The sequence below is a fragment of the Mastomys coucha genome, unplaced genomic scaffold (genome assembly GCF_008632895.1).
Source record: "Mastomys coucha isolate ucsf_1 unplaced genomic scaffold, UCSF_Mcou_1 pScaffold21, whole genome shotgun sequence".
NCBI lineage: Eukaryota > Metazoa > Chordata > Mammalia > Rodentia > Muridae > Mastomys > Mastomys coucha.
In genome coordinates, this window is record NW_022196904.1 from 112,314,745 (window position 1) to 112,332,267 (window position 17,523).

Sequence of the window (17,523 nt, forward strand, 5' to 3'; positions counted from 1 at the left end):
CAGGGATAAACAGTACTTAACAGGAGCCTTTGTGGTGCTGTGGTGTCAGGAGCTAGTAACAGGCACATTAACAAACCTGTTTTTCCTTGAACAGCACCAAGGCTGTTATGAACTCAAAGGAGAGCATAAAATAGAGAGTGTGCTCCCCTGCTCCCCACCTCTGCATGTTATACAGAGGCAAAGAAAGGGGAGGATGAACGACCATGCATTAGCCTGTCCAGTTACATCTAAACCATGTAGAATCTCTAAGAAGAGGGAGCTGGAGGAAAGGACACCATGTGCCGATGGGGATCCCAAGTTGTGCTCCCACAAAGAGGGCAAATTGCTTGGGAAAAGCCACCAGGGTAGGGGGAGGGCAAGATCTGGGTTCTTGGCTTCTTAGTGACTCTGTGGAAAAGTATACAGTGAAAGTGAAAGTAAAGCCTGACAGATAACAATGGGCACGGTTTAAAGCGACACCCTCTCTGTGCACCTGCTGAGGGCTGGCAGGTCCCATGCACAGACAGATCCTGATGGTTAAGGGCTGTTCTGAACTGTCTGTGCTTGAGTCTCAGCTCTGCCTCTTAGGAGCTATGTGGCCTCAATCACATCATTTAACCTCTCTTTCTTTTGTCTTCTTATCTGTAAGATGGGTGGGAATGAGGTCTCTGTCAAGCAGACATGTTATATATAAATAGTTATTAATTAACAGGTAAGCAAATGTTATTGAATGGTGTGTTAACACAGGGCTGCTGGGGTCATTTAAAACTTGGTTGAACCAATTAATTTCATCCATGTGAACATTCTATCTCTCTCCCCTCCCTCTCCCTCCTCTCCCTCCTCTCCCTCCCCCTCCTTCCATCCTCCCCTCTCTGTCTGATATGTCTTTCCTCTCTCCCTCTCTCCCTCCCGCCCCCCTCCCTCCATCCCCCTCTGTCTATCTGTTCCCTTCCCCCCTTCTCTCTCTGTGTGGGCTGTATGTGTGTGTGTGTGTGAATGGTTGATCTCTGTCACTCTATTATACTTTTTGAACCCATCTTACTGACCCTGGAGCTCACTGACTCAGCTGGACTAGGGGGGCATTGAGCTCCAGGGTTCTGCCTGTTTCCATCTCTTCAGCACTTGCTTTACAGATCTGCACTGCACTCAGCTTTAGATGGGTGCCAGGCACTGGAGCTCAGTCCTCATGCCAGGCCACTTTCCTGGGCCTGAACATAACTGTCGGAAGAACACTATGTTCTCCACTGAACTTGCTTCGTAAGCTTTGCTCCCTTCACCTGGCCTGTGCTTGAAGGTTGGATATTTAGGAAAAGCCCTTGGTAGTTAATGATTAAATGTCTGTGAGGGGACCCTCCTTCTCCATCTGCATAGAGAAGGGAACTTCCCCAGGGCAGAATGAAGCACACAGGTTTGAACTTCAGCAAAGGGAGGCTTCTGTGCCCCAGCAGAGAGGCTGTTTTCTTCTCTAGAGTGGTTTCTTCTAAAGCCATTAGTCCTTGATTTTCATGAGGGGAGGGGTGTGCATGTATATGGCCTATGGGTGTATATAGTTTTGTGTATATATGTGCAGACACAACACATATGTGTGCGGGTACATGTGGAGACTGAAAGTTGATATTGAGTGTCTTCCTCAATGTCTGTCTATCTTATTTTTATTAAAGACAGGGTCTCTCAGTGAACCAGGAGCTCACTGATCTGACTAGAATGGCTAGCCAATGAGCTCCAGGGATCCTCCTATCTGCCTCCCCATCCTTCACTCCTGGGCTGTATGTGCCGTTGTGCCCAGCTTTTCACGTAAGGTCTGGGAGCTGAACTCAGGTCTCCAGGCTCACTCAGCAGGCATCTTACTGATTGAGCCATCTCCCCAGCCTAATCTTAACCCCTTCTGAGGGACACATCCCCGATGATCTAAGGACTCCCTACTAAACTCCACCTCTTAAAAGGCCTCCAGATGTTGCCACACTAAGGACCCAACCCCAACAGGTGAACTCAAACCACATCCTAGCCACAGCAGAGGTGCACCACTGAGGCAAACTAGAGAACCAGGATGGACAGGCAATTTAACACTGGACAAACCAGAGGACTTTTCAGGAGAGGGAAGAATTGGGGGGGGGGGATGGGCAAAAAAACGGTGGAGCTGGAAAGACAGCTCATAGTGAAGAGCTGTAATATATTTCCAGAGGACCTGAGTTCAGTTCCTAGCACCCAGGCTAGGCAACTCACAACCCCCTGGATTTGGACCCAAAGTCTTTTTCTGGGCTCTTGTAATCATGTGCACAAGCCCATTTACAGACACATACATGGACATAGAATTTAAAAAGAAAGGTTTTTGTTGTTGTTGTTGTTGTTTGGTTGGTTTGTTTTTTTCAAGACCAGGTTTCTCTGTGTAGCTTTGGCTGTCCTGAAAACCACTGGAATTTGCTCTGTTGACCAGGCTGGCTCTGAACTCGAGAGATCTACCTGTCTCCTCTGCCTCCTGAGTGCTGGGATTAAAGGCATGTGCCCAATACCACACAGCTAAAAAGAAAGTTTTTAAAGATTTATTTATTTATTTTATGTGTATGAGTACACTGTAGCTGTACAGATGGCTGTGAGCCATCATGTGGCTGCTGGGAATTGAACTCAGGACCTCTGCTCGCTCCAGCTCCATTTGTTCCAGCATAATACTCTGTAGCTGTCTTCAGATGCACCAGAAGAGGGCATCAGATCTCATCATGGATGGTTGTGAGCCACCATGTGGTTGCTGGGATCCGAACTCAGGACCTTCGGAAGAGCAGTCAGTGCTCTTACGCACTGAGCCATCTTGACAGCCCCCAGTTTTTGTTTTTAAAGGTGAGAAAAGATATTCAGGTTTTGAAACACATGGTTTTCAAATGCAAGGTTTAAGAGCTTGAATCTAAAATGAGCAGCAATAACTGAAGCCTATGAGCAGCTGAGGGAGGCAGGAAAGGGGGGGTTAAAAGCACTGACAGGGCTGGGGTGCAGCTCAGTAGTAGACTGCATGCCCAGTGTGCACAAACCCCTGAGTCCTAGACCCAATACCCAAGAAGAAAAAAAGTTAAGTATTTTTTAAGAAGTAACCCAGAGGGACTTCTCTGTAGATGTGAATAGCTGCCTGCCACCCTGGCCCCTGAGGAGATGAAGTCTGAGGTAGCATTCTTCCTATGACTGACTGGCTACTAGGTGTCACAGCTCTATGTGGTATCCAGTGACAGTGGTGATGTGTTCTTACTATGCTCCATATGATCATACTTGGGTGCTAATTTTTTTTTTGAGACAGGGTTTCTCTGTATAGTCCTGGCTATTCTGGAACTTACTCTGTAGACCAGGCTGACCTTGAACTCAGTAATCACCTGCCTCTGCCTCCCAAGTGCTGGGATTAAAGGCATGTGCCACCACTGCCCAGCTTAGGGTGCTAAATTTTTAATGTGTCTTAAATTGGTATGCTCTTTATGCATTGACCTATTTTTTAAAATTATTATTTGTGTGTGTGTGTGCGCGCGCGCGTGCGCGCGCACGGTTATATGAGCCCACATTTGCATCCAAGTGTGCCATGTCACCTGTGTGAGGTCAGAGGACAATTTGCAGGAGTCTGTTCTCTCCTATAATGTGGCACCTTGAGATTAAATGAGGATCTTCATACTTGCTGGCCCTTCGCCTACTTACGAACTGTGTGTATGTGGGGCCTAGGGTGGGGTAAGTATGTTTTTGTGTATGTGTGCACGTGTCATGACATCTGTGTGGAGGTCAGAGGCAATATGAGCTTTAGTTCTCTCCTTCCACCACAGGGAACCAGGGATCAAACAGGTTCCCGGCATGGTCAGCACCACCTTGCCAGCCTTGTTCTAATCTTATGAAACAGAGTTGCTTTGCAGACAATGGTCACACTAATGTTATGAAGTAGTAATGTCATCACCCCAGTCTACAGGTTGGCAGCAGGAGCTCAGAAAGCTGAAGGTGCATGGCCACAGCTTAGTGTTGAGGCTCTTTTCTAGTTCTTTTGGCTTATGCTCATAGACCCTTCTAGGGATGGCCTGGTTCTGGCACACTGTAGCCGGGCCTGGGCTCAGGACCTGTCTGTCTCACTGTGGGCTTACATTTCCTCCGTAGATCAAGTCGCCTGTGCGCATCCCGACATCTGCCAGCGGGTCTGTAGCAACCCCTCTGGCTGTTCAGACATTGCGTATCCCAAACTTGTGCTGGAACTTTTGCCCACAGGTAATGTCTCCTCAGCCCTATACTCAAGCTCCTGGATCACCCAGAAAGAAAGATACTGTCTGGGTGCTAATCTGAGGTATGGATGAGATGGCGAGCTATGGGCAGCCCAAAGGCCAGAATTTGGCAGGACCACAAAATTTTGTCTGACAATGCCAAAAGAAGGTCTACCTCCCTAGAGCTGATCCATCAGGTTCAGCTAGCTTTGGGCCTGGGGTAATAGAGTTACAAGCGAAGACAGAAGCTGCCATCAGAAAGCCCAAGGCCTATAGACCTCCCTTCTGCCCCCCAGGACTCCGTGGGCTCATGATGGCTGTGATGGTGGCGGCTCTCATGTCCTCCCTCACCTCCATCTTTAACAGTGCCAGCACCATCTTCACCATGGACTTGTGGAACCACATCCGGCCACGGGCATCTGAAAGGGAGCTCATGATTGTGGGCAGGTAAGGCTTTATAGGGTAGGACTCTGGGCAGTGAAAAGTCCAAATACCTAGAAAGAAGGGACTAAGCTCATGGCCAGGTCAAGTCAGTGTACCCAAGCTGCCTTGGTCTCAGTTCCTGCTGCTGAGTAGCAGGACCTCGACAGAGTTAGTCACTTACTTAAGAGATGTCCTATGAACACCGGTTGTGTTCCGGTATTAGAACAGTACTCTAGCCGGGCGGTGGTAGTGCATGCCTTTAATCCCAGCACTTGGGAGGCAGAGGCAGGTGGATTTCTGAGTTTGAGGCCAGCCTGGTCTACAGAGTGAGTTCCAGGACAGCCAGGGCTATACAGAGAAACCCTGTCTAGAAATATAAAAACAAAAACAAAAAAAACCCCAGTACTCTAATATAATGTTCCAGTATTTAAAAACAAACCTGCAGTACCAGAACACAGCACTAAAAGGTTTGTATCTGCTGGCATAATGCTAGAAGTGGAGACCAAATCAGACAGTTAAAGCCCTGATGAGTGTTCTGAATGGGAACCAGGAGACCTAGACATTCAGAAGGGAAGCACCAATCTAGATTGGGACCTAGGGGGATAGTAGGAGGTATCTAAGTAAGGCAATGGGGTGTTCTGAAGCTGGGTCAGGAATAATTTCTATTCCAAGACTCTTGCAAGTCCTGAAGTCCAGTAGGAGAACAGAAATGAGCATCGTGACAATGTGATATAAAATAGACACAGATAAGCTGTTCCTTGAAGCCCTGCCACTTACGAGATGCATGTAGAGGGCAGCCTCAGCCGTGGTGCAGGGAAAGAGTCCTTAGACTTGATCCCAAATGCTAACCCATCAAAGAAAAGCCAGATGCACTCGACTTGGTCACTTGAAAAGACACCATTAAAGAGATATAAAGATTAGCCACAGACTGGAGAAAATAACGGCAAACCACACTACATGCTTAAGAATGTATAGTCTAGAAAATATGAAGCACTCTTAGAACATAGAATGACCAACCACCAAAACAGCTGAGTAGGCATTTCACCAAGGAAGATGTAGAAATGGCTACGAGCCCACAACAAGGTGTTCAGCATCATTTACTACACGAGGCACCACTTCTCCCCACTCAAATACCAGGAACAGCCAGGCATGATTATGCCTATCACCCCAGTGCTTGGAAAGCTGATGCAGGAAGATAGGATTCCTATGCAGTACAGATGGGACTATGAATGATACCATTTAAAAACAACCCTACGGTTTCTTATAACATTAAGCATAAACTTACTACATCACTTAAAAGTTTGTGTTCTTAGGTATGAGAACATATGTCCAGAGACCTATATTCAGATGTTTATACAAGTAGTTTAGAGTAGCAAAGGGGTGGGGGTGGGGTAATTTTGCTGTCATCAGCTGGTGAAGGACAAGCAAAGGGAGAGAATGGGGTGTTCATGGCACACACTGTTCGGTCACAAGATGTGGTGAAATGGTCTGGTACGATAGCTCAACAAGTAAGTATGCTTACTGCTAAGCTTGACCTGAGTTTGATACCTAGGCACCCCATGGTGGAAGAAGGGAGCCAATTTCTATAAACTTTCTGGCCTCCACACGAGGGTCATGCACCCTGAATGCACCCCTACAAAATAAATTTTCTAAAGATTTCTTTAGTGTCTATGAGTGTTTTGCCTGCATGAATGTTTGTGTACCACATGTGTGCCGGTGCCCCTGAAGGCCAGAATAGGGCACTGGATCCCCTGGAATTGTAGTTACCGACCATTGTGAGCTGCCATGTGGGAGCTGGGACTTGAACCCCGGTCCTCTGGAAGAACAGCCTGTGCTTTTAACCACTGAGCCATCTCTCTAGCCTTAATGTTTTTCTTTTTTAAAATCAATGAAGTATCCTGAGGAGTTAGCACACACTTGTAGTCCTAGCCCTTGGGAGGCTGCGGCAGGAGGATTACACCTTCAAGGTCAGCCTGGGTATGCGCTGTCTCTGAAAAGGAGGGGAGTATGAAATGCAGATGTGTTACCTCTTAGATGCACCTCAGAGACCATTACACAGCTAAGGCAGCAGCTGAAGGCCAAACTCTGAATGGCAGAGGGCGCTTGTAGAGCTCCAGGGAGGGCGAACATGGAGGCAGCCAGCGCATCCACAGCTACTCAGCAGCAGCAAGAATAAGCAAGCTGTAAATGGAGGAGAGGACATTTGGGCACGATGCCTGTGCTCAGTGTTGATGGTACTCTGCAAATTCAGCGAAGGATACTGCATTGTACTCTTAGAGGGGAAGAGGGAAGACAGGTCTCATTTCTTACAGATCTTACAGCTGGGGGAAGCTGCATATTAAAGGGAGGAAACCGGGTGTTCAGAGAAGCCAAGCATGCTTCGCTCTCTCCTCACAGGATATTTGTGTTTGCACTGGTGCTGGTCTCTATCCTCTGGATCCCCATTGTGCAGGCCAGCCAGGGAGGCCAGCTTTTCATCTACATTCAGTCCATCAGCTCTTACCTGCAGCCGCCTGTGGCCATGGTCTTTATTTTGGGATGTTTCTGGAAGCGTACCAATGAAAAGGTAAATCTGGACTGGCAACAAGACACCCGGGTGCTGTCCATAAGTGATGGGAGAAATGGAGGGGAGTGGTCTGGCAGGGACCTGTGTGGGCTAGCCTTGTCACCAGGGAGAGCGAACTCTGTGTGGGAAGCCACAGGAAGGGCATCACCAGGCTGTGAAAAGACTAGATAGGTATTCTCAGAAGTGTCTCCTGTGTTTGTTCTTTTAACTCAGGGCCTTACTATGTGGCACATTTCTATTTTTGTGTTAAAATATCCTGACAAAAAACTTAGGGGAGAACTGAACTTGCATTTTCAGGTCACAGTCCATTATCCTGGTGCAGTTAAGGTAGCAAGGACTTGACGCAGGTGGTCATAGAACATCCAGTCAAAAGTAGGGAGAATGATGTGTACACAGGCCCACAGACAAACCTGGTCTAGACAGTCTCCCACTGGGCCTCCCTTCCCAGGTGACAAAAGTAGCCATCACACTCAGTTGGCCTCAAACCCGCAGTCTTCCTGCCTTCATCTCCTGAGGGTCAGGGTTACAGGTGTTCACCACCACAGTTGGCTTCATGACACACTCTTGCCATTGACAGGGAAATCAAATTGGAAGGGAATGAGTGCGCATATGTAATCAGTTCATAATAGCTGAGCATCTGCCCCTGTGGGTTCAATCGGATTCAACCAACAGCAAGGAAATATAAAAATATTTGCAAGGAAAAAAATTCTGTGTCTCTACTGAGCAAGTACAGACATTTTTCTGATGTTATCATATAAATGATGCAGGATAGCAGCTATTTACATGACACTCCCATTGTACTGGGTGTTATACATAATCTAAAGATGATTTAATGTACGTAAGTGGATACACATAGGCTATGTTCAAACACTATGCCATTCTATACAATGGATCTGAGCATCTGAGAAGTTTGTTATCTATGGGCCCTGGAATTGATCCTTCAGGATACTAGAGGCTGATTGTATTTGGAGACTTTTGACAGGTTCATAACTCCATAGCTTTGCAATATAGTGAGTGTCACAAAAAGGACAAGCTCTTGAGATGGCTCCTTGAACTTTTGGTGAGCTCAGCATCCCTCAGATGACTCTCCTCTGGTTTGCAGGGTGCCTTCTCAGGCCTGATCTTGGGCTTGCTGCTAGGATTGGTCAGGCTGATCCTGGACTTTGTCTACGTGCAGCCTCGGTGTGACCAACCCGATGACCGCCCATCTGTGGTGAAAGATGTCCACTACCTCTACTTCTCCATGATTCTGTCATCTACCACCCTCATCACTGTGTTCACTGTGAGCTGGTTCACAGAGACACCCTCCAAAGAGATGGTACATTTGGGCTGACAAGCCTAACTTCTGAGACTCATCAAAAGAACAGAATAGGGACTCCAGGCTTAAGCAAGACAACTGAAATGTTCAGAAAGTCTGGAGTAGGGCTTTAGGGACATAGCTATACAGAACTCAGAAAATGTCATTTTTCAATTCTGCTTCAACTCACAGGTCCATGGGGGAGCCAGGGAGTTTCTAGGGCCATGCCCCCACCTCTCACATTTTTTTTTTTTTAGAAGTGCCATTGTGTAAAGCCACAAACATTCCTGGTTCTTAGCAGTTCCTGTCAGCTCAGGTGCAACCTTGTTCTTGAACCAGAAGAAAGACTGAGCTGAAGGGTCAACCTGTGGCTCATGGGGCTGTACTCTAGGGCTAGGACAGATACTGAGAGGAGGGCTGTCAGAAGAAGACAGGGAAGCAAGCAAGAGGTATGGCTGTTGGTTCTGAGGAACCGGGGGAACTGATACTGCTTGGAGGACATGACGAACAGTGTCCAACATGAAAGCTGAGAAGGGTGCAGGGTTGGGAAAAATAAAGGAAAATGGCAGCTTCCACCTGTGTCTCATGGTTGCCTCTGCTTCTCAGGTCAGCCGCCTGACTTGGTTTACTCGTCATGAGCCTGTGGCCCAGAAGGACTCAGCACCACCAGAAATCCCTCTGTCTCTAACCCTTTCTCAGAATGGGACTACAGAGGCCACTGGCACTAGCATCCAGTTGGAGACAGTTCAAGAAAATACAACCAAAGCCCATAGTGGTAAGTTGCCTCTGGTCTCAGTTATAGAAGAACATAAGAAGCATTGTATTCAGGGGGATTCTGTCAGATCACCATCTAGAAAGGGGGATGGTTAGGAATTTCAGCATCCCCTGGCTTTGGTGCCTGGCTTTCTCACCAACTAGAGGGGACTCTACAGAGACACACTAACAGCAAACCCGGAGCCTACTGAGACTCCATGCAATCCCACATTGTAGGCTGGAGCATTACAGCCATCCTCAAATCACTGATGTCAGTCTAATTCACTTTATAAAATGTGAGTTAATGTTTTAAAATTTGGAAATCTCATGAACAATTGGAAAATCTGGTGACATAAGGCTTCCACGTTTACATGGCAAAGTTATCTCTCATGATGTGAAGATTCAGGTTGTCATTTTGAGTTACCTCTGTCAACTCAAGGTAAGAAACTCTGAAGATTCCCCTCCCCCCACCCTTGGGACTTTTTCTCTTCCAGTGCTAGGGATTGAACCAAGGGTTCAGACTTCTGCAACTAGAAAATGAAGATCTGAATACTCAGGTGGTGCCTGCGACCTCTTGTCTCTCTCTGGGTCCTACAAGCCCTAGTCTGGCATGTAACATGATAAGAGATAACCATCATTCGATCACCCACTGCTATTATGGGCTGTTAGAGCCTTTCTTATTTCATCTGACTTAATCCCTTTACCCATTTTATGTTGACCCTTGACACATCAGCCAGGTTGTGCCTCCCCAGGAGTGTCTCCCATGCTACAGCACATGCTCTGTCTATTACATCTCAAGCCTGCTAGCAAAGGAAAGAATACAAATGAAGGAGTGACAAGGCTCAGCTTAGAAAATCAGAAACTCTAGTTCACATGTTTTAAAAACCAAGTGAGTGTTGTGGTCTAGAAGTTGCCTCACAAACCATACGAACACTGGTCTCAGTCAGACATGGATAGTTTATCGAGCATATGCTTCAGAACTGATCTATCAGTTGGGAGTTGAACTGTGACATTAAGTTAAGATCCTACAGGGCTTATAAGCCTAAAATCCACAAACATCTGTGCCAAGTTATCCACCAATCAGGACTTAGGGATAGGGGATTTCTTTAGGAACATGTCTTTGTTGTACATTTATCCTGCTCCCATTGGTCAGGGGATTCAACTGTGGCAGGGGACTTGTGTTGTTCAGTATTCATGTCTTGTCTACTAGGATGGGACTTGTCTAACATTCATGTCTTAACTTGCCAACTATGGTGTCACTTACTCAGGCACATGTCTCTTTCTGCCACGTAGGATGTCAGTTCCCAGGGAGGTCTTGGGAACTTAAACTTTACTGGACCCCTACTCAAAATGGAAGTCTTTTTTTTTTTTTTTTTGGTTTTCCGAGACAGGGTTTCTCTGTGTAGCCCTGGCTGTCCTGGAACTCTGTAGACCAGGCTGGCCTCGAACTCAGAAATCCAACTGCCTCTGCCTCCCAAGTGCTGGGATTACAGGCATGTGCCACCACCACCTGGCCAAAATGGAAGTCTTATTCAAAATAGCTTCTTATATTGGTCCAGGTCCCTTCTCTGTGACAACTCCAGTCTTTGTCAAGTTGGCACACAAAACCAGCCAGTATAATTGACCCCTTGTCAACTTGACACACAAACACATCACTATTAAGCCTCAACCCTTACTTTTTTATTTATCTCTAAGATCTAAAGTCCCACAGTCTTTACATATTAAAAGTTCAATCAATTTAAAATGTCCATTATCTTTTAAAATTTAAGGTCTCTTAATTGTGGGCTCTACTAAAATACTTTTTTCCTTCAAGAGGGAAAAATACCAGGGCACAGCCACAATCAAAAGCAAAACCAATGTCTGGGATCTAACTCACGATCTTCTGGGCTCCTCTAAGGGCTTTGGTCACTTTTCTAGCTCTGTCCTTTGTAGCACACATCTTGTCTTCTAGGCTTTAGATGCCTGTACTCCACTGCTGCTGCTGTTCTTGGTGGTCATTGCATGGTACTGGCATTCCTGAAACTCTGCTGTCTTTCACTGTAACTAGGCTTCATCAATAGCCTCTCATAGACTGTCTTCATGGTGCCAAGCCTCAATTTTTTGCATGATCCCTTCAGTCTTGGGCCATTAATTGTAAACAGAGGCTGCCCCTTTACCAATGGCCTTTCATGGCCTCTCACTGTGCTGAGCCTCAGCTGCTCTTCATGACCCCTTCATGCCTTCAAAACCAGTACCACCTGGGTGACTCTTACACATTACCAAGTCTTGCTGCAGCACAAGGTACAACCTTGGCTATCTCAGCTTACTTCCACATTGCTGTTTATCACCAAAGGAAGTCAGGACTGGAACTTAAGCAGGTCAGGAAGCAGGAGCTGATGCAGAGGCCATGGAGGGATGTTCTTGACTGGCTTGCTTCCCCTGGCTTGCTCAGCCTGCTCTCTTGAACCCAAGACTTTCAGCCCAGGGATGGCACCACCCACAAGGGGCCCTACTCTCTTGATCACTAATTGAGAAAATGCCCCACAGCTGGATCTCATGGAGGCACTTCCCCAACTGAAGCTCCCTTCTCTGTGATAACTCCAGCCTGTGTCAAGTTGGCACACAAAACAAGCCAGTACAGGCAGCTTACAAAAACAAATACTGTAAACTCATACAGAGGTACAGGAAGTGCTGCTGGCTGGTTAGTTCTGGTCCAAGCTTATTGTGGCTAACTTTTACAAAGCAGTTCTAACTGACTTCTGTTGTGATTGGTTTCCAAGAGCACAGACTATAACAATGCCACGGGCCAGCCGATCTGGGCCTCCCTCAACCTGCGGGAGAAACGGGGGTCCTAGTCAGGTCGACAAGGCATAGGCGAAGAAATGACGGCAGAGACGACACATGAAGTATAAGATCTAAAAGTATTTCTTAGAAATGGCATCAGACTTTTACAGTCATTGCAAAAGAGAGATGGTAAATCTGGCAGCTCAATAGTTGAGTTACATCTGAGGCTATCTGAAATATACTAGGTCTAAAGCAGCAGCTATCTCCTCTGGACTGGTACTGCATCCCCCAGGCCCAGGGGAATGCGGATTGCATGAATTTGAGTCCTAGCCCATCTAAGTTCTAGTGCTAGTCCTTCTGTGAGTCCAAGTGCTAGTCTTTCTCCTGGTCCTAGTCCAAGTCCTTCTTCTCCCAGTCCTTCTGCTAGACTGAAGTCACATAGGCAAGCGACCCCCACACCAAGGTCAGCAGGGTCTGGTAGCTAGGTGTGAAGCAGGAGGAAGAGGGGTGGAGCCCTCCCTGTTGAGGTATTCTTATGCTAATTCTCTGGTTCTTGTTAGAGGCTGGCAGAGGGGAATCCTGACCTAACACTTTCAGTTAATGTCTTAGAGTGAGAGAAACCCTTCAATTACTCTCTTGTATGTAAAACATTAAACTAGGATAGTTGGAAACATTGTGTCGGCCAGGAGACAATGCCCAATCTTAACCATTTACAAATCATTACTTGGGGTACCTTTATGCCTAATTATGAGGCCGTGTTGATGATTGGAAAGACTGATCTGGAACATGTCTGAGTTAGGAGATACCAGCAACTAGTCTGAAATCCAAGAGGCACAGATCTCCTTTTGAAGTCTTATTGCCTCTTATCCTTTATCAGGATTTTCTCCCCGATATTTTGGATGTGACTGAACGAGTAGACGAGTGTGCGTAGCATAACAGAATATGCAATCAACCTGGGCATGAGAAAGTTTCTTAATAACAGCAGTAACAACATATAAGCAAGTTTCCCTATGACATTAGTAACAGCACAAAAACAGCAGGCTAGCCAGGTAACAGTTACCTACATCATAACATTTTGCTAAGGCCTTAACATTTCAAATAGGCCTTATCAGTGAGCATATTTCTTTGTGGAAGTGAAGCCACTGCCATCATATTCAACATATAAACTGGCTTCCCTGACTCAGGTGGATCAGTTGTCTGGACTTCTGGAAGCTGCTGAATGTGTAGCCTGAGTGCCACACAGAGAAACAACATTCCCCTAAAGTGTCCAAGGTCCTTCATCCTCCTGGAAGGCACTGTGATATGGAGGGGAGCAGAGCTGGGTCCTAAGTCCAACGTGGCCACCACTTACCAGCTATGTGGCTTTGCTAAAGTTAGGGTAAGCCTTGATCTCTGCCTCTGAAGACAGTGATATCTTCCAGACTTAAGGTATAATAGATTCAGCTGCTCCTCGGTGCCAAAATGTATGAATGCTCAAGCTCGTGGTCTAAAATGGCAGAGTAGAGGCTGGGAAGGCAGCTGTTAGTAAAGAGCTTGCCTTGCGAGCATGAAGACCTGGATCTGATCCCCAGGGGGAAGAGCAGTAGGGACATGGTAGCATGTGCTCAGAAACCTAGAACCTGGAAGGTAGAGCCAGACTGTCACTGGGGCTCATTGGCCAGCAGCCCGACCTACTCGGGGAGTTCCAGGACAGTGGAAGACTGTCTTTAAAAAAAAAAAAAAAAAAAAAAAAAAAAAAAAAAAAAAAAAAAGACGACTCCTGAAGAATGATGCCTAAGGTTGTCCTCTGGTTCACATGCAGGCCAACACAAGTGCACCCACAAATGCCACAGTACTTGCACATAACCTGTGTACATCCATCTGTATACTCGGCTCAGCTCTTGATTATCCAGAACACCCCATCCAATGTCAGTGCTACATAACTAGTCATTACACTGTATTATTTAGGGAGGAATGATGAAAAAGTCTGTACCTCTCTGAATATTCCTGATTCATGTTTGGTTAAACCACCAAGTAGGGAAGGCCAACTGCACCTTCCAGAAGAACATGAGTTCCGTATCTCCATTCATAAACACACGTGGTTGATCCTCTTCTTCCTCTTAGGGAGAGTTGGTTCCCCTGTGACCTTCCTTTGTTGGGCTCTTTCTAGATGGTGTGTCTCCCAAACAGTCGAAGGTGGTGAAGGCTATCCTGTGGCTATGTGGGATGGAAAAGGACAAAGAGGAGCCCCCAAGCAAAGCGGAACCTGTCATAGCTTCCCTGGAGGAAAATCCCTTGGTGAAAACCCTTCTCGACATCAACTGCATTGTGTGCATCAGCTGTGCCATCTTCCTTTGGGGCTACTTTGCGTAACTCAGGGTGAGCCAGGAAATGGTAATAAAGCTATGTCTGTTTACTATAGAGCGTCAGAGGTGCTGCTGACAAGCCAGAAGGCATTTTCTTCCTAAAAGGAATGGGTGGGTGGCCCTGGAGCATCCTCACTGTGGTACTTCTTCCTGCTTAGAGTCTGTGAGAAGCAGACTTGTGGGCCGTGTCCTGAAACCTCACACACTGTGAAAATTGGGCTGTGTGGTGGCATATGCCTATAACCCCAGCCACTTCTGAGTTAGGAGGATTGCAAGTTTGAGGCCATCGCTTCTCGGCCTTTTGGCTAACGTCAAGTGCAAGTTTGAGGCCAGTTTGGGCTACCTAGCAAGACTCTGTCTCTCTCTCTCTCTCTGTGAGAGAGAGAGAGAGAGAGAGAGAGAGAGAGAGAGAGAGAGAGAGAGAGAGAGAGAGAGAGAGAGAGAGAGAGGAGGGAGAGAAGGAGGGCAAGGGGAGAGGAGAAAGGAGCTAAAACACAGTATGGTGGCCCACAGCTGTAATCCCTACACCTGGGAGGTGGAAGCAGAGGACCAAGAATTCTTGGTCAAGGTCACCTTGCCAGGGCTACCTACATGAAACCCTACCTCAAAATACAATAAGAAAAACTAAGAAGTGAGGACATGAGGGAACTGTGTGCACTTCTCTGATTCTAGCTTAGTGGCTGAAGAGATGGTTCAGAATCAGGAGCCCTTGCTGCTTCTGCAGAGGACCTCCCAAGTCCTCCTATAACTGGGCATCCTTAACAGTCAACCCTCAGGTCTTGGAAGGGCTCAGAAGCAGGCATCGGATTGTTGCTTCTGCCTCCTGGGAAATGTAGCCAACTGCCCACTCCTCGCTGTCCTTAACGTGGTCCAATGTCAGCACCAGTTCTTCTAAAGGGAGAACCCTGATTCCAGTCTCACTTCACCCCGGGTCCAATTTCTTCTACAACACAGGCTTACAGAGAACTAAAGGCTTTTCAGCTGACTCTCCTTGGGAAAGTTTATAAACTTGTTAGAGGCTTCCACGCCCAGCTCCTGACTCGCCAGCCTCTTCAGTGCTGTTTGCTGTCTCCAGCTCTGGCCCCACCGCTTCTCCTCAGCACCTTTTTGGTTGTTTTTGTTGAGATGAGGTCTTACTGTGTGTCTCTGACTCACCTGGAACTTGCTTTGTAGACCAGGCTGGCCTTGAACTAGGACAGATCAGCCTGCCTCTGCTTCTCAGGCCTAGAAGTTTTTAAAGATTTATTTTTATGTGTACGAGTGTTTTACCTTGTGTATGTATGTGTACCACCTCTTCCACCAAGAGCAGGAGCTCCAGATGGTTGCTGGCAGCCATGTGAGCATCAGGAATATGACCTGGGTACTCAGCGAGAGCAGGAAATGCTCAATGCAGAACCACCTTCTGCTCCCGTCTTACTCCCTGCTGATTCCATCTTCCCTTGACCCCACCCCTCACCGACAGCACCCCCATTGACTCCATCCCATCACCCACTGTCTTCACCACCTCTCAGATTCCAACTCTGTTGATCCCATCTCCCACTCTGGTCTCATCTCCCAACTGGAGCTCCACCTACCTACCACTCCAGCCTCCTTCTCCTAGTCCCACCTCACAGCTACACCTGCAGCCATCCCTTCTTCACGGACTTGAGCTCTCAGTTCCTTAGGGTACGGACATCCCCATGTTCTCCTCCTGCTCCCCACCCTAAACGCCCATTTCCGTTCACATTAGTTCCTCAGAGTGTAAGTAGGGATATATGGAAGAGTAAGCCACCAACATTTGCCTGGAGGACAAAATGAATTTTAATTCTATTCTAAGGGTCTTCAATTCTAAGGGTCTTTGCATGAAAGAATGTTTCTACGTGAAATGCCAAGCCATATTTTCTTTTGCTCTACAAGTATAATTTGTGTGCAGAGAATGAACTCTGATCCAGGCAGAAAGAATGGAAACAAGCCTGAGGAGGTGTTTCCCTTATCTAGTAACCTTACGGGTGTTGGCTGTGATGACCTTTAAAATACTGGTGGATGGAACTGAAGTCAGTGATCCTTTCTGCCTGGTTCCCTTCCCTTGCATGTGGGCAGAACCTGTGACTTGCATGTAACCCACAGAACATGGTGATGGTCATGGGATGTCACTTATAATGTCTTATGTGTGATGATTATATATGACTCTTTTGAGCTGAGGACACGGTTCAGTTGGTAAAGTGCTGAGTTTGAGCCCCAGAACCTGAATAAAAGGCTAGGCTTGAGGTAAACATTTACAATCCTAGTTCTAGGGAGACAAGTAGACTCCTGGGGCTCACTGGCCAGCCAGCCTAACCTCTTCAGAGAGCTTCAGGCCAATGAAAGAGATCTTGTCTTAATAAATTAAGTGGACAGCTCCTGAGGAGCATGAGAGCTATCTCCTGGTCTTCATGCCCACACTCACCTGTATACACACACAACATTAAGTAATGAAAAAGATCACTGGGCTGGAGAGACGGCCCAGCAGGTAAGAGCACTTGTTCTTGTAGAGGTCCAGTTTTAGTTTCCTGAACCCACACAGTGGCTCACATCTGTAACTCCAGTTCCAGAGGATGCAATGTCCTCTTCTTACCTCTGTGGGCACACACACACACCAGGCACACACGCAAGAAAAACACTCATAGGATATAATAAAATCTAAATTAAAAAAAAAATTAAGATAGTCTTGTTAGTTGCTTCACTATGGAGCCTTCCTGGCTTGCTTGATGAAGCCACATATGAGCTTGCTTTATGAGCGGACATAAACAAGTTAAGGGACTACTGCAGACTCTAGGAACTATCATCTCCAAAGGACGGCCAGAAGCGGGCAGGGTCTCAGACCTTGTGGCCACAAACACATGGAAATGGAGTTTGACAACTTGGATCTTCCTTTCTCAGTACAGTCTCCAGATGAAATCACAGCCCTGACCCGACCTTCACTGCAGCCCTATGAGATCCTAGCTGAGGCCCTAGCTGAGCTTTCCCCACAGAAAGCTGTGAAGCATGGGATCACTTGTCAGATAACCATCGCTGACAGACACAGGCGTGACAGTGAACACTGGAGTGGAAGGAAGTGTGTTTGTCTAACGTGTGCACAGGCCATGGCTGCTGGAGGAGAAGCAGTTAGCTTCCTCAGACTAGCGAGTATGAGGCTTTTGGTTGGCTGTAACAGAAACAAACCAGCAG

The 17,523-nt window shown here is 47.0% G+C and overlaps 1 protein-coding gene across 4 annotated transcripts in view; it reads left to right on the top strand.

The window, feature by feature from the left end:
* Positions 1–14,389, top strand: part of Slc5a11 (solute carrier family 5 member 11) — a 65,342-nt gene extending 50,953 nt beyond the window's left edge. For 3 of the 4 annotated variants that reach the window (XM_031384609.1, XM_031384610.1, XM_031384611.1), the window contains 6 exons: positions 4,090–4,197; positions 4,487–4,637; positions 7,011–7,179; positions 8,282–8,497; positions 9,083–9,251; positions 14,142–14,344. In XM_031384609.1, coding sequence (XP_031240469.1) covers positions 4,090–4,197; positions 4,487–4,637; positions 7,011–7,179; positions 8,282–8,497; positions 9,083–9,251; positions 14,142–14,344 — 1,016 coding nt within the window. Of the gene's footprint in view, positions 1–4,089; positions 4,198–4,486; positions 4,638–7,010; positions 7,180–8,281; positions 8,498–9,082; positions 9,252–14,141 lie in introns of all 4 variants that reach the window. The other variant, XM_031384608.1, reaches the window with a different exon arrangement.
* The last annotated feature ends 3,134 nt before the right edge of the window (positions 14,390–17,523 follow it).